At 38.1% G+C, this 12,428-nt stretch overlaps 1 protein-coding gene and 1 long non-coding RNA gene across 2 annotated transcripts in view; both read right to left on the bottom strand.

The window, feature by feature from the left end:
* LOC117560189 (ADP-ribosylation factor-like protein 15) overlaps positions 1–5,204 on the bottom strand; it is a 117,477-nt gene extending 112,273 nt beyond the window's left edge. Inside the window, exon 1 of the mRNA XM_034237019.1 lies at positions 4,837–5,204. Within this exon, the coding sequence (XP_034092910.1) occupies positions 4,837–4,848 (12 nt within the window). The 5' untranslated portion in view covers positions 4,849–5,204. The remainder of the gene's footprint in view (positions 1–4,836) is intronic.
* A 2,985-nt stretch (positions 5,205–8,189) lies between these two features.
* LOC117560219 lies at positions 8,190–10,540 on the bottom strand. The gene is made up of 3 exons (XR_004571131.1): positions 10,258–10,540; positions 9,606–9,711; positions 8,190–9,250 (listed from the first exon to the last, which is right to left on the bottom strand). It is a non-coding gene; the product is annotated as an uncharacterized LOC117560219 (long non-coding RNA).
* Positions 10,541–12,428: the final 1,888 nt, after the last annotated feature.

Below are 12,428 nucleotides of genomic sequence, written 5' to 3'. Positions count from 1 at the left end.
CTACATGCCAATTTATACTGAATTAAAAAACACATGAAGAATGCAAACTCTGTAACTTGATGTAATTATATAAATGATGTCCAATGTTGGTATTCTGTGTAAGAGATAAATAGTTACTCCAAAATATATTTATTAGGGATGCACGATAATTATCAGTCCGATATTAGGAATTATGACGTCATCCCGATAAACCCGATACCAGTATTAATAGCCCCGATAATATACAATATATGTTTTGGGTAAAAAAAAAGAAAAAAATACTGCGGTGTGGGTGGATTGGGATGAGGGGCGCTTGTTTTTCACTCGGCTCCTCCCGTTTTGCCAGTACTGTGGTATTAGTGGTTTAGGAAGAGGGGAGTTCTTCACAAATCCAGCGCTCCCTAACTCATGCCTGGCTGTGACGTAAATGGTGTGCGGCCGTGAAGCCAGGACAGTAAACAAACATGTCGTCGGTGGTATGGGCGTTGGAGCTATGTGCAACTCAAGGCATATGCTCGAACCGGAGCTGCCTGGACGCTGCAATCATGTTGCGCACTATCCGAGCTGAGTGTGCTGACTTTTCGTACAATGTCCCACTGTCTGGCTTCCTGCATAAAGTCAAGTGCTCGGCGCAGTTGTGGCGAAATGTCGCTCCTCTGTTTTCATTTAAACAGCTCCTTATATCCGTTAGCGCAGCTAGCTAGCACCAGATGCTAACAACAACAATGCACGTAAGGTCTCTCTCTCGCTCGCTCGGGCCACACATACACACACCCTCCCGGTCCTCCAGATGGCCAGTCGGTGCCTGCCGGTGAGCGTGGAAGTGTGGTCTGCCACAAGCGGGCGGCAGGAGCGGGGCTGTCAGCATCAGCTTGTAGATGGTATTTTAAACTCAATGCGCTCTGAAACTACGGGGCGGCCAAGGAAAAAAAATACACGTGCGTTAATCGCGTTAAAATAATTAGTGGCGTAACATTTTTTTTATTATCGGTTATCGGTATCGGTCTTGAGAAGCAGGAAGTTATTGGTATCGGTTTCAAAAAACCAATATCGTGCATCCCTAATATTTATCCTGCCAAAATAAGAGCTGGCAAAAAGACCAATTAAAGTAGGGCTGCTCAATTAATCGTATTTTAATCGCGATTACGATTATGGCTTGCAACGATTACGAATACAACGTAATCAAAATAAAACGATTTTATTTATTTTTTATTTTTTGTTTTTTCAGTTGAATTATACTTAAAGTTCAGGGTAATCAACTGTTAAAAACATACTGTTCACATTTTTTTTCTCCAATAAATGGATGTTTTCAAAGTCAATGAATACCCGCATTTAATAATCGCAATTACAATTATTGACCCAAATAATCGAGATTATGATTTTTGCCATAATTGAGCAGCCCTAAATTAAAGTGTTGTCAACCATGTCCAATTCTTAGATTCTATTCACAATAACAAAGCATAAAGCTAACATGTGGCAGCTAGCATCAGCAAAACTAGCTGAAAACAGGTGTTTGGCCTTTTAGTCAGACACAAGTATTAATAGCAATGACAGTGAATACCTAGCATCTTGGTTAAAAGCTGTGGTATACCTGATAGCTAAAATGTTTCACTTTTTAGAAAGAGGGTCAAAGTGTACACAGGGTTCTTCATCTCTACATGAATTGCAATTAGCCAGTTAGTAATGTGCATGTCTGTTTTGAAATGTATTAGCTATGTATAGTGTTAGCAAACTGTGGCTAAGTCATAGCATCCAAAAAGTTAAATAAATGTTGCTATTACCCTGCCTTTCTCATGTCTTGGTAATAGTTTCATGTAGTTAATGCAATGCTTTATGTTTACAACAGGGGATAGAATAGCAAGTGGGTGGGTGGTTTTGACAACATTTACATTTTGAATTGAAATGAACATATATATTTCATAGTGAAATATGTCAAATGTTCAGCAACAAAGCATGCAAGTCAATCAGAAATATGGTAAATGCAACTGCTGAATTTAAATCAAGAGACAATGATTTAATTTAATAAATAAACTGTCTTTCTTACAACCCCTTTTTCTCTAAGAGAATAGCCTAGTTCCATGATCTCCCTATATTTCCCTCCTGTATGTTCCCTCCCTGTATGAGCTGGAGCAGATGTGAACCTACTGCTGCAGGTCTCCCTTAAAAAAGAGATCATTGATCTCAATGGGATTTTACCTGGATAAATAAAGGTTTTGAATTTAATTGAATTGGTGAGGGTCAGCCTGTTAGTGGAAGAGGCTCTCAGCTATCTGTCAAATCATCAGTATATGGTTTAAGGTCAATGCAGGTGGTTGAGCTCACTGACTATTGGCATAATAAAACTCGCCTTTTCACTTTTGCCATAAACTCCTAATCCACTAAACGCTTGCCCCTATTCTACCTAGCGTAGCACTTTTTACCTTTGTAGTTATTTTTCTTTACTTGCTTGTAAAGCGCTATGAGCACCAGGAAAAGCGCTATATAAATAACATGTATTATTATAATAATATAAATTCCATATAAAACCATATCAGTTTTTCCACACCAAAGAATTTGTTTAGCATGTTTGGCTTCCTTAGGGCAGAGTTAAAAAAATGACCAGAATATCAGTCAACCCGAGGGTTTAGTCACTAATGTGCAGCGGAAATTAAAAGCCTGTAATCTTTTCAAACAAGGCATATGTTGTTGCAAGATCACGAAATAGCTTAGAGGCTGAGAATGCGCCTCCAGCGACTGATGAACAGAAATAATGCAATGGAATAGCTGTAGTATAAATATGACCATGCAAGCGTAACAATGTGTTAAGCAATAATAGGCCATTAAAGCCAAAGGAGATTAACGCTGTATGTTCTTCAGAAATAAAAAATACAGCAAATAGTTTGGTTTTCTCACATAGAAGGTGTTAACGCTGTTAAACGTGTCCTCTAGTAAAGTTGGCCATAAGTCAGGGTCCAAAAGTTGGCAACACGGTGCACTTGTAATTTGGTAAGGCTCTGTCATGGCAACAAGCTAGCACCAAATTCCTCTGTCTGTGTTTTGTGAAGTCTTTTTCAACACTACACTCACCATGCAGGAGTACAGTTTTTCAAAATGCTCCAGGTCTCAGTGGGAAAATGAATCCACTTTTAAACAGATGTCTGCTACAGTCATAATGCAAACCACAGTTATGACCAAGCACAATAATGATGTGCTTCCATTTCTGAATGTCCAAAATACTCTTTAAGGTCTAACCTGATAAGAACCTTACGTAAACGGCATGCATATCGCTTTAGACTAGCTTCGTTTTTCAAGGGTTTAGTGACAAGTTCCATTGATTTATAAGGAAAGAGAGAGACATAGTTTGGGCCTGGGTTTTATGCCAGGTCTCCAGTGTTGCACAGCAGGAAAGGAGGCCCTGCGCCTATTGAGTGCCTGACCTCAGAGGACAGCCAAGCGCTCGGCTCCAACAGTCCACAGAGTTACAGCTGTGCTTTCCACAGAAAACTGTTTGACACAGAACATCTTTAATCCTTGAGCCAGTAAGCTGGAAAAAATCATTTTTCCCTAGGTAATGTGAGCAGTTATAGCATATAGCTCTTTGCCAAGACAGAAAGATCCGAGCTGAAATCAATTTCTATCATTTCACTTAGAGTGTGCTTACTTTGATAACAATGCCTGCTGGGTTCACCTTACCAGAACTTTCCATTGACATGCAACTGATATTACAAAATAACTAAATGATTTGCTCGGCTTTTGTACGTTTGCATCCCTTCTGATTTTACATGTCCTCTGAAATGGTATGTGATTTTATGTTGTCATGTTTTAAAATGTTTGTGTTGATATATATTCTGTAATGTGATTTTATTTGTTGATTTAGTTGTCACATCAAGGACAGAAGTTGAATAAAATACCTTTTGGGTAACACTGGCACATTAAGAAACAGTGTTGTGATCAACATGCATTGACGCCAAGCTAAATTCCTTTCAAGGTTATTAACTCCAAAGTCAGATGCTGCAAAAAAGCAAGCTATAAAATTGGTTTGCATTGACTATTGCATACAGGTTCTACTGCCAGTTGCAGGATAGGACTGTGTCATCTCAACTCAAGACATGTCTCAATGAAGCAGAAGTTGAAAGTTCCTTTTAGGTCCCACATCTTGGAAGGCCTATTATAAATAAACTGATAACACTGGGTGGGCAAGTTTCTCTGCATTTCACACTGTCCCTCTGTCCCCTGAGATTACAGCACAATGTCTTGTGTACTCTTTTTTGTCTTGTTGCTCTTGCAAGGAAAGCCTCCAGTTACAGCTTCCTCTCCATTGTTGCACTTTTGTAGCAGCACCCATCCCACCCCTACTAGGTGGGCACACTATGGACCCTAAACTATAATCTCCCAGGCTAAAGCTGGCACATTGAACTGGACTGTAATAATAATGTTGGTCCCAGGGGAATAATGTCTCCAACTAGTGACCCAATCACCTCTCTTGAAGCAAGTATTCCAACACACAGAGCAGCTTTGTCCACAGTAGCAAGAGTTAGATAGGTGGAAAATAAAAGCTTCATAACGTTACAGTCATATTATAACTAAGCTAACAGGACCTCAGGGGTGTAGCTAGTTATCGTGTTTCACATGTAAACAGACCGGAGTCTGGGTCAACCAGTTAGACCTTGTTCACACAACACTGATATGCAAAAGCTACAGGCAAGACCTGACACATTAGCTTAAAACAGAAACAGCTACTACACCTAATATTTAAGATGCACACACCTGAGTGGCATCAGTGTGTGATTAGGGAGTTCAACTGGCAAGAAACATAACGTTAGAGGGTGTCTTTGGTTGGAAAACACAATACCACGACATGTAGATGCATTTACTTACCAGATAATCCATGTACTATGGCTGACCAGTCACAGCAGCACGAACTGGCTATGTATTAATCCCGTTTTTGCTTCAATGAGTCCAAAATGTAATTGATTTGACCACACGTCGCTTTGTATTCCCCGCCTCACAGCCACTGCAAAAATAAAAACCAACCTTTGGTGTGTTTAAAGCAAAGGTTTTCGCCGTCTTCTTCGATAATAACAAACGTTCCAAAACGGAAACGACTCGGTTTGTTTATAACGACGAGGGCCGCTGGGATCGTGTGCTTTTCTGAACTAATAGCCCCTCGTCCACCGGCTAACTTCCAGTTTTTATCACACAATATCAGTTGAGTGTTTGGTTGAGGAAACTGGCGAAGCCTACAACGCGACGTCAGGCACGTCACTCTGCTCGTGCAGCGTGGTCACGTGACCAAACACATGGGGGCTATTTTCATTCTGGGGAGCGACCGCTGCTTAAATGCTCTTTGTTTAAATCCACTTTTGTGCTTTTTAAATGTCTAAATAGCGGACATATACAGTTTTATTTGGATTTTAGAAGTACATTGACGATCCAATTTGTTCACGGTTATTTTTATTATTTATAGTAATAAACAGTTGTAATAATAATAGTAAGATAAAGTCTCTCACACTGCCAAGATGAGGTAAGGACTTTCTCTCGTCCCCTTATCACTATCAGTGATGTAACACGTATGCACAGATCTACAGGGTTCCATCAGTAAACATTGCAGAAGTAGAACAGCTGCTGTCGTGTGATTTTAAAAGAAGGCAGATTTTGTGATTGATTGGGAGCATCTCTCATATACTGTGTGCATGTTATTTCCGAATACAGGCCTATAGGCTACGTTCATTCAGATAAATAACTTGAGCACATAATACAGTAGCTTATGTATAATATAAGTAACTTATAATAACATAAGTAACTTATAATAACAAGTAACTTAGACTGTATAGTACCTTTCACACATACAATATTATTCAAAGTGCATATCAAACTGTATTAAAAATCAAGGCAGTAGGCACATACTTTTAAATGTAATAAAACAATAACATTAGATGAAAGCAAGGCTACTTCAAAGTATTATTACATTCTAAAAAAGTTTAGAAGAATATAAAAGGTCATTTAAAAAAAGATACAATCACAAATCACATACATATACTTCCACGTTTAATACTGTTACCTGGCTGCTATATTGCTAAACTGTTACTTGTACTGGATGTGTATTTTGTAAATTGTGTCATTTATAGTTGTATCTTTTAATATTTGTATGCATGCTTATTAAGTGTTATTAAGCTATCTTTGGCTCTTTACTTGCTGTACCACATTTTAATCTCCCCTCTGTGGGACGAATAAAGGTACTCTGATTCTGATAGAATTACATGTCCAACATTTGAGATAGTATACCAAAAGGTATTGCACCACTAGGTGGCTCTGTATTGAGTGCTTATTTTTTCCATTCTGAACAAGTAATCGAACACTTAACTCAGGACTCTGACCTTGTGCCTACAAATTCATGCAGTTGATGTTTTCCACATTTTCAAGTTTTTAACGGCACACATTGCAACCGTCTGTGACATAATACATAATGAATGAAAGGGGGTAATATCACGGTTCAAAGTCGAAGGCAGGTTGTTTTGAGGCATGCATGTAGGCCTGAACAGATGTTATAGACAGAAGACAGGGGATAAAGGAAAGGATAGGCGTTTGCCAGGTGAATACAATACCATGTATGTGTTACTGTGTATCAAGAACTGTACACTGTTTACTTCCAGTAAGTGCTTGAGAATATAAATGTATGACTAACTGACACCACTACAGTGAAAAGTCAGTACAGAAAACCCTCGCTGGATTTGGAACACCAAATATGACAAAATGAACAGGATAAAATGTGATGCGAGCTGCATACTGAAGTAATTCCTATTGGTTTAAATACCTATTTAATGAGCTGTGCTAAAAGAATATCTCCCTGAACATAGGGAACTGGATGTCTTCTGCAGAGGTATAAAGGCTGTTTAGAGACAAAAGCAGAGATTTACTTTCATAGAATATTCAAACGTATAAATCAAATATAGTATTATTTATTCGTCAGGGTCAAATGTGAGAGGAGAGACATCTGGTGGCCTTTATTAAAGACTCAGGTGGTTGATTTAAAAAGGTGGTTGACGTTATATTTATTTGTAAGAGACAGTCATTTTCTCGCATACACACACACATCACAAGCTATTTCTTGCTCAAGGACAATTTGAAACATGGACAGAAGGAAGGACGCCCCTAATATTAATGACCCATCTGCTCTTCCACCTGCCCTACAGGTGCCCCCAAGATTGTTTATGGTTAAAAGGGCTATACCGGCATATCATAGTTTACAATCTTATTGTCAGTGGTTACTTTATGGTTAAGATAATACTGCAACTAGGTCAGATACAAACTGTATAGTGTTTAGTAAGTTTAGAAACATTACATTTACATTTCCAGTTTAGGTTTGAACCGAAGTCTTTATTTATTCTATTTCTTAATGTTATCAATATTGTTATTTTTACATATTTGGAAGAATTGACTATCCCCCCATCTAAAAACTACGGTGGCCGGCAGGTGCAAACGCCGAACAACGGCCAAAAACGCATACATTAGCAGGAAACAGCTGCAAATCCTGAAATGAAAAACAAACAAATCCTGAAAACAAATACACCAGAAAAACGCTACATTTATAGAAATGATGCAAACTAAATACAACACACAAACCCCGAAAACAAACGCAACAAAAAAACGCTGCACGATATCACGATATGCAAAGTTCAAAGCACATACAAATCCCAAAACACATTAAAAAAATACATTCCGGAAGTGATCCAGGCCTCTAGGGGGCGCGCTACGTGGAACAGATTGATGTATGACCAGACATAGAGAGAACGAACAAGAGTGTTGCAAATTGAAGCCGGAGGAAACAAAGTTGATCGAAGTGGAAAAAGTCGATATATAAGAAGGTAAAAGAAGAGTTTGCAAGTCAAGAGACAGCACTGTGTGTGCACCTAAATGTAACTCTTGACATCATATATATTATAGGTGCAGAGAGGAGTTGGTTTATTGTGCCCCAATGTAAATCCTAATGTGTGAGTTAAAGGACGATCAACAATATAATGTACCTTGGTCAGCTTGGATTTATCGTGGCATTTATTCTTAATTAAAGTGAATTTATTTTTATTTCAGTCGGTCATTTGTGTGTATGCAGGTGTGGGACATTCCAAATGTTCCAAAAGTGAGCACTCCACGAATGGACAACATTCAGGGTAAAATAAAAACATTGTCAACATATTATTTTGTGCCACAAGAAGCAAAATATTTTAACAGTACAGTAGTTTGAATATATTTGTTGTTTACCTTTATCAGACCTCTCAGGTACCCACAACCAGCGTCTGATCGGGTAAGACTAATTACAAATGTAATTATACCATGTAGGTTTGAATTTGTGAACATGAAATCAATAAATGCCTTTGTGTGCACTTGTTTCCTGGGTAAAAATAGGATGGAGCACCAACCCCATTCCAGGAAGAGGCCCAGTCTGCCCCGGGTCAGAACCACTTCTATAGGTAGACGATGTTGACAGTTGCATCGTGACACAGTTGTGTGGTGTGTATCTTTATTTTACATGTTTGTTTGTATAGCCTCCAATCACAGTGGGTAACATTGCCAGGAAGCAGAACAATTATACTTTCATACATTTCCAAATGACACCCACAACATCTGACATCTTAGTGAAGACGATACAAAAAACACCCACAAATATTTTTCAAAGATCAGATATTGTTTCTTGCATCCATTTCAAATGTTTACAAGGTTGTGCAGGAGTATGACAAAAGTGCTGTTGTCAGTTTAGAAGCCAATGTATGGGAAAAAAAACAGGAAGAGGATCGACATCCTTTTGTAAATATGACTGTCATGCATATATTATGTATTTGAAAATAATTATTCAACTGTCTTCTCACTGCAGCAACTACACAAATGTGTATGCACTTATCCTTATTGATAGCCAGTCTGAGCCAGAAGACAAAATGGAGCAAAGATATTAATTGTTACTATTACCACTTAAGTTGTCTATTCTATACTGTAAATCTTATTACTAGCTTCATCATTTAATATTCCAATACACCACTTTGTCTTTCCCAGCACAGAATACCTGACTGCGGCACACATTGTTGCAGAACTCTCTGCAAAAAGAACAAATACATCTTGCAGCAGGTTCAATATTAATAGAGCCAATGTATGGGATGGAGCAATCCGCGGCTTCAAAGGTGCCTCATTCGATCCCTCTCATGAGATGTCAGTTAAGTTCACTGATGATGAGGGACACACTGAGGATGGAGAGGACACTGGTGGTCCCAAGCGTGAGTTCCTGACCCTCCTTATGGAATGCCTGAGAATGAAGAAAACATCACGTCAGCAACTGTTTGTGCCCCATGGCGATGTGACTTTCCCAGCCGCTCACTGTCTCAAAATCTGATTCTAAATGTATAATGTTCTCTATAAAGATAGAACTAATACACAATTATGAATGTATAATCATAAGCTGTTTTGTGTATTTAATCATGCATTGGTCTACAATTTAATGATGGCTTCTACATATTTCACATAAACAGACAATGAAAAAATGGGTCCTTCATGCTAATAACTAGTGTATGCATCTGCCAATTAGTATTCTAAACAGAGTAGTGTGTTGAATCCTTATTTCTTGAATTTGAAACAGATACAATAAAAAAAAGTGAACTTACTGTTGTGTTCAACTTCTGCCAAAAACTGTACAATTTTGCTACAGGAGCCACAAAACACTTGAACTGTCCCCAGATGTTGGCCACAGAAAGGACAAAACATGGCGGCCTGAAAAGACATACATTGATGTAGTAAATCCATTTAATCAAGTCAATCAAAAACACATAGTCTAAATAGTGGTTAGCTAAATAAATAGAAAGATACATCATGTTTACCGTTGAATCTGTGTTTTGTCTCTCTCTCTCTCCTTGAATGTCTTCTCTTGTTCTTGAGCATGTCTAATGCACACTACTCTCCTGTCATTACTTTGTCCCTCTTCACATGTTGTCACATCTCTCTCTCTCTCAATTCAATAGCTTTATTAGCATGACCATAGTTACAGGTAATTGCTAAAGCTCTGTATAGTTGCAACATCTATACACAAATACATACATATAAACAAACTGCTAATAATTCAAATGTCCTTTTTCCGCGGTACTCACTATGGCCCGTGTTATTTGCCTGCACTTGATTTGTCATCTCTTTTAACAATGTTCTTCCCTCACTTTATCTTCTCTTCACGTGAAGCTCTCCTCTCCTCAGCTGGTGTAGTAGTTAGGCACGCTAACGCTAGCTATATAAATATGACGCTCTATGTATCAAAACAAAACGTACCTTCTTATATCTTTATTATAAGAACTTTATTTCCTCCCGATTTCCATCACTCTTGTTCGTTCTCTCTATGTCTGGTATTACATCAATCTGTTCCACGTAGCGCGCCCCCTAGAGGCCTGGAGCACTTCCGGAATGTTTTTTTTTAAATGTGTTTTGGGATTTGTACGTGCTTTGGACTTTGCATATCGTGCAGCGTTTTCTTGTTGCGTTTGTTTTCGGGGTTTGTGTGTTGTATTTAGTTTGCATCATTTCTGTATATGCAGCGTTTTTCTGTTGTATTTGTTTTCAGGGTTTGTTTGTTTTTCACTTCATTATTTGCAGGTGTTTCCTGCTAATGTATGCGTTTTGGGCCGTTGTTCCGCGTTTGCACCTGCCGGCCACCGTAGAACAAATCTCAAAACAGACACAAGGGGGCAGTGTCTACCAGAGCAAATAGCACACCAACATTACAGGCCTTCTGTTGTCTAGCATATCTTTCTTACAAGGAAATGGTCAGTCAATGTAACAGGTGTTTCGAGGTGTGCAAATATGACTCCTAAATAATAAATTCAAACGCTTTATGTTTCCGTTGGATTTTATTATAGCCTTTATTAGAAGAAAACAATGTTCAGTTTAGGCTTAGTTTCAGTGGGGTGCGAAAGCCAATGCAGTGCGTACAGTGCAGTACGCTCCATTTAAAGAAATAGTTTTAACTTGGATTCCCTGTAGTTTTTATTGAAATCCAACTCTGAAGCTATTGGAGAAAGCTGTGTCCTAAATGCACCGTTAGATCAATCAAATGAATGTCTAATCTATCCAATCTAAAGGATACAATTAAACATTATATCACCTGTATCCTGACCAATGTCAGAGGTTCCTTCACTCTGGAATCGCATTTTATTGTTTTGAACGTTTGTTGGAATGTCAATTCATGAAGCATATCCCATTTTATTTATTTTTTTAGATATTGGCTTTCAAAATCTTACTACCTAAGCTGCAGAATTTAGGCAAAAGTGTGGTTTTCTGCTGGTTTACATGCAACAGTTAAAGATTTGATCAAGATATGTTACAATTGCAACTTAATTGTATCTCATTAATAATTCCACCCAAAGCAAACTCTCCCATAATAAATGTTTAAATATTTAGAAGGCCAAGATACGGCCACGTTTCCATCTTGTTGTGTTTTTATTGTGTTCCAATGCTATGTTTATAAAAAAGATTTTCTGCAAAGAAATATTCTCTAATGGGATAATAAAGATCTAAACTGACTGCATGCTTATAAAATAATGATATGTTTTTCTGCATTAAACCAAATAAAATCCAACCCACAAATATGTTTATTGATTGTGTGTCTTTTGTAGCTACACATTTTTATTTTGGAGGGCTTTGTTGAATCATTTAGGGACACTGGTGAAGACATGTCTAAGTCAGAATAGCTGCTTGCTTTAGACATAGAGATGTCTTTATTTATTTTACAGTGATTGTTGGTGATAGTATTTTTGATTACCTACCTAAATGCAGACATGCAGTAAGTGAGTGCTGCTGAGTCATGAGCTAACAAGTCAGACTGATGTTGGTGTTTTTCTTAGGTGACATTCCTTTCAGCTGATGAGAGATGACAAAGGTTGGGAAGATCCCGGGTTAGCCTGACATCCAACCTACAGTCTAATGTATTCCATTCAGAACTTGAATGGCTAAACCAGATGGGGCTTCTTGCTCTATGACTGGTAAAAGCATATTATTCCAATTGCAGGGTGCTCTATTTAAAGCCCATGTTGTTTTTACATTTTTATAAAAGTAAATGTTTTCTAAAATAAGTTATGTCCGGCCGCTCTGTTGGTGATGAATACAATATGAAAACAAGATAACCCAAAAGATCAGAGCTGACTGCTTTGCCATACTTCAGTACACATTTCAGCCATAAAAGTGGGCAACTGGTTCCCAACTAGGCAGTAGCTAACACTGAGGACTCTTGAGGTCATTTCTTCTGTAGCTTTTTTTTCATAGCAAACATGTGGGGTTTTAGCAGCCAAATGTGCACTTGTATTCCAAAGTTAGTGTGGATATCTGCAACCTACGTATTTGCTGGAAATTATGTGTAGTTTTTTGTTTTGATTTGTTGCTGCTTTCTTGCTTCTATGCATGCATTTTATGGAAACTTTCTAAATAAAATGTTAGATTGTGTCTAATAA

Source organism: Gymnodraco acuticeps, unplaced genomic scaffold (genome assembly GCF_902827175.1).
Source record: "Gymnodraco acuticeps unplaced genomic scaffold, fGymAcu1.1, whole genome shotgun sequence".
In the NCBI taxonomy this organism is placed as follows: Eukaryota; Metazoa; Chordata; class Actinopteri; order Perciformes; family Bathydraconidae; genus Gymnodraco; species Gymnodraco acuticeps.
This window is presented reverse-complemented; position numbering and strand designations above follow the sequence as displayed.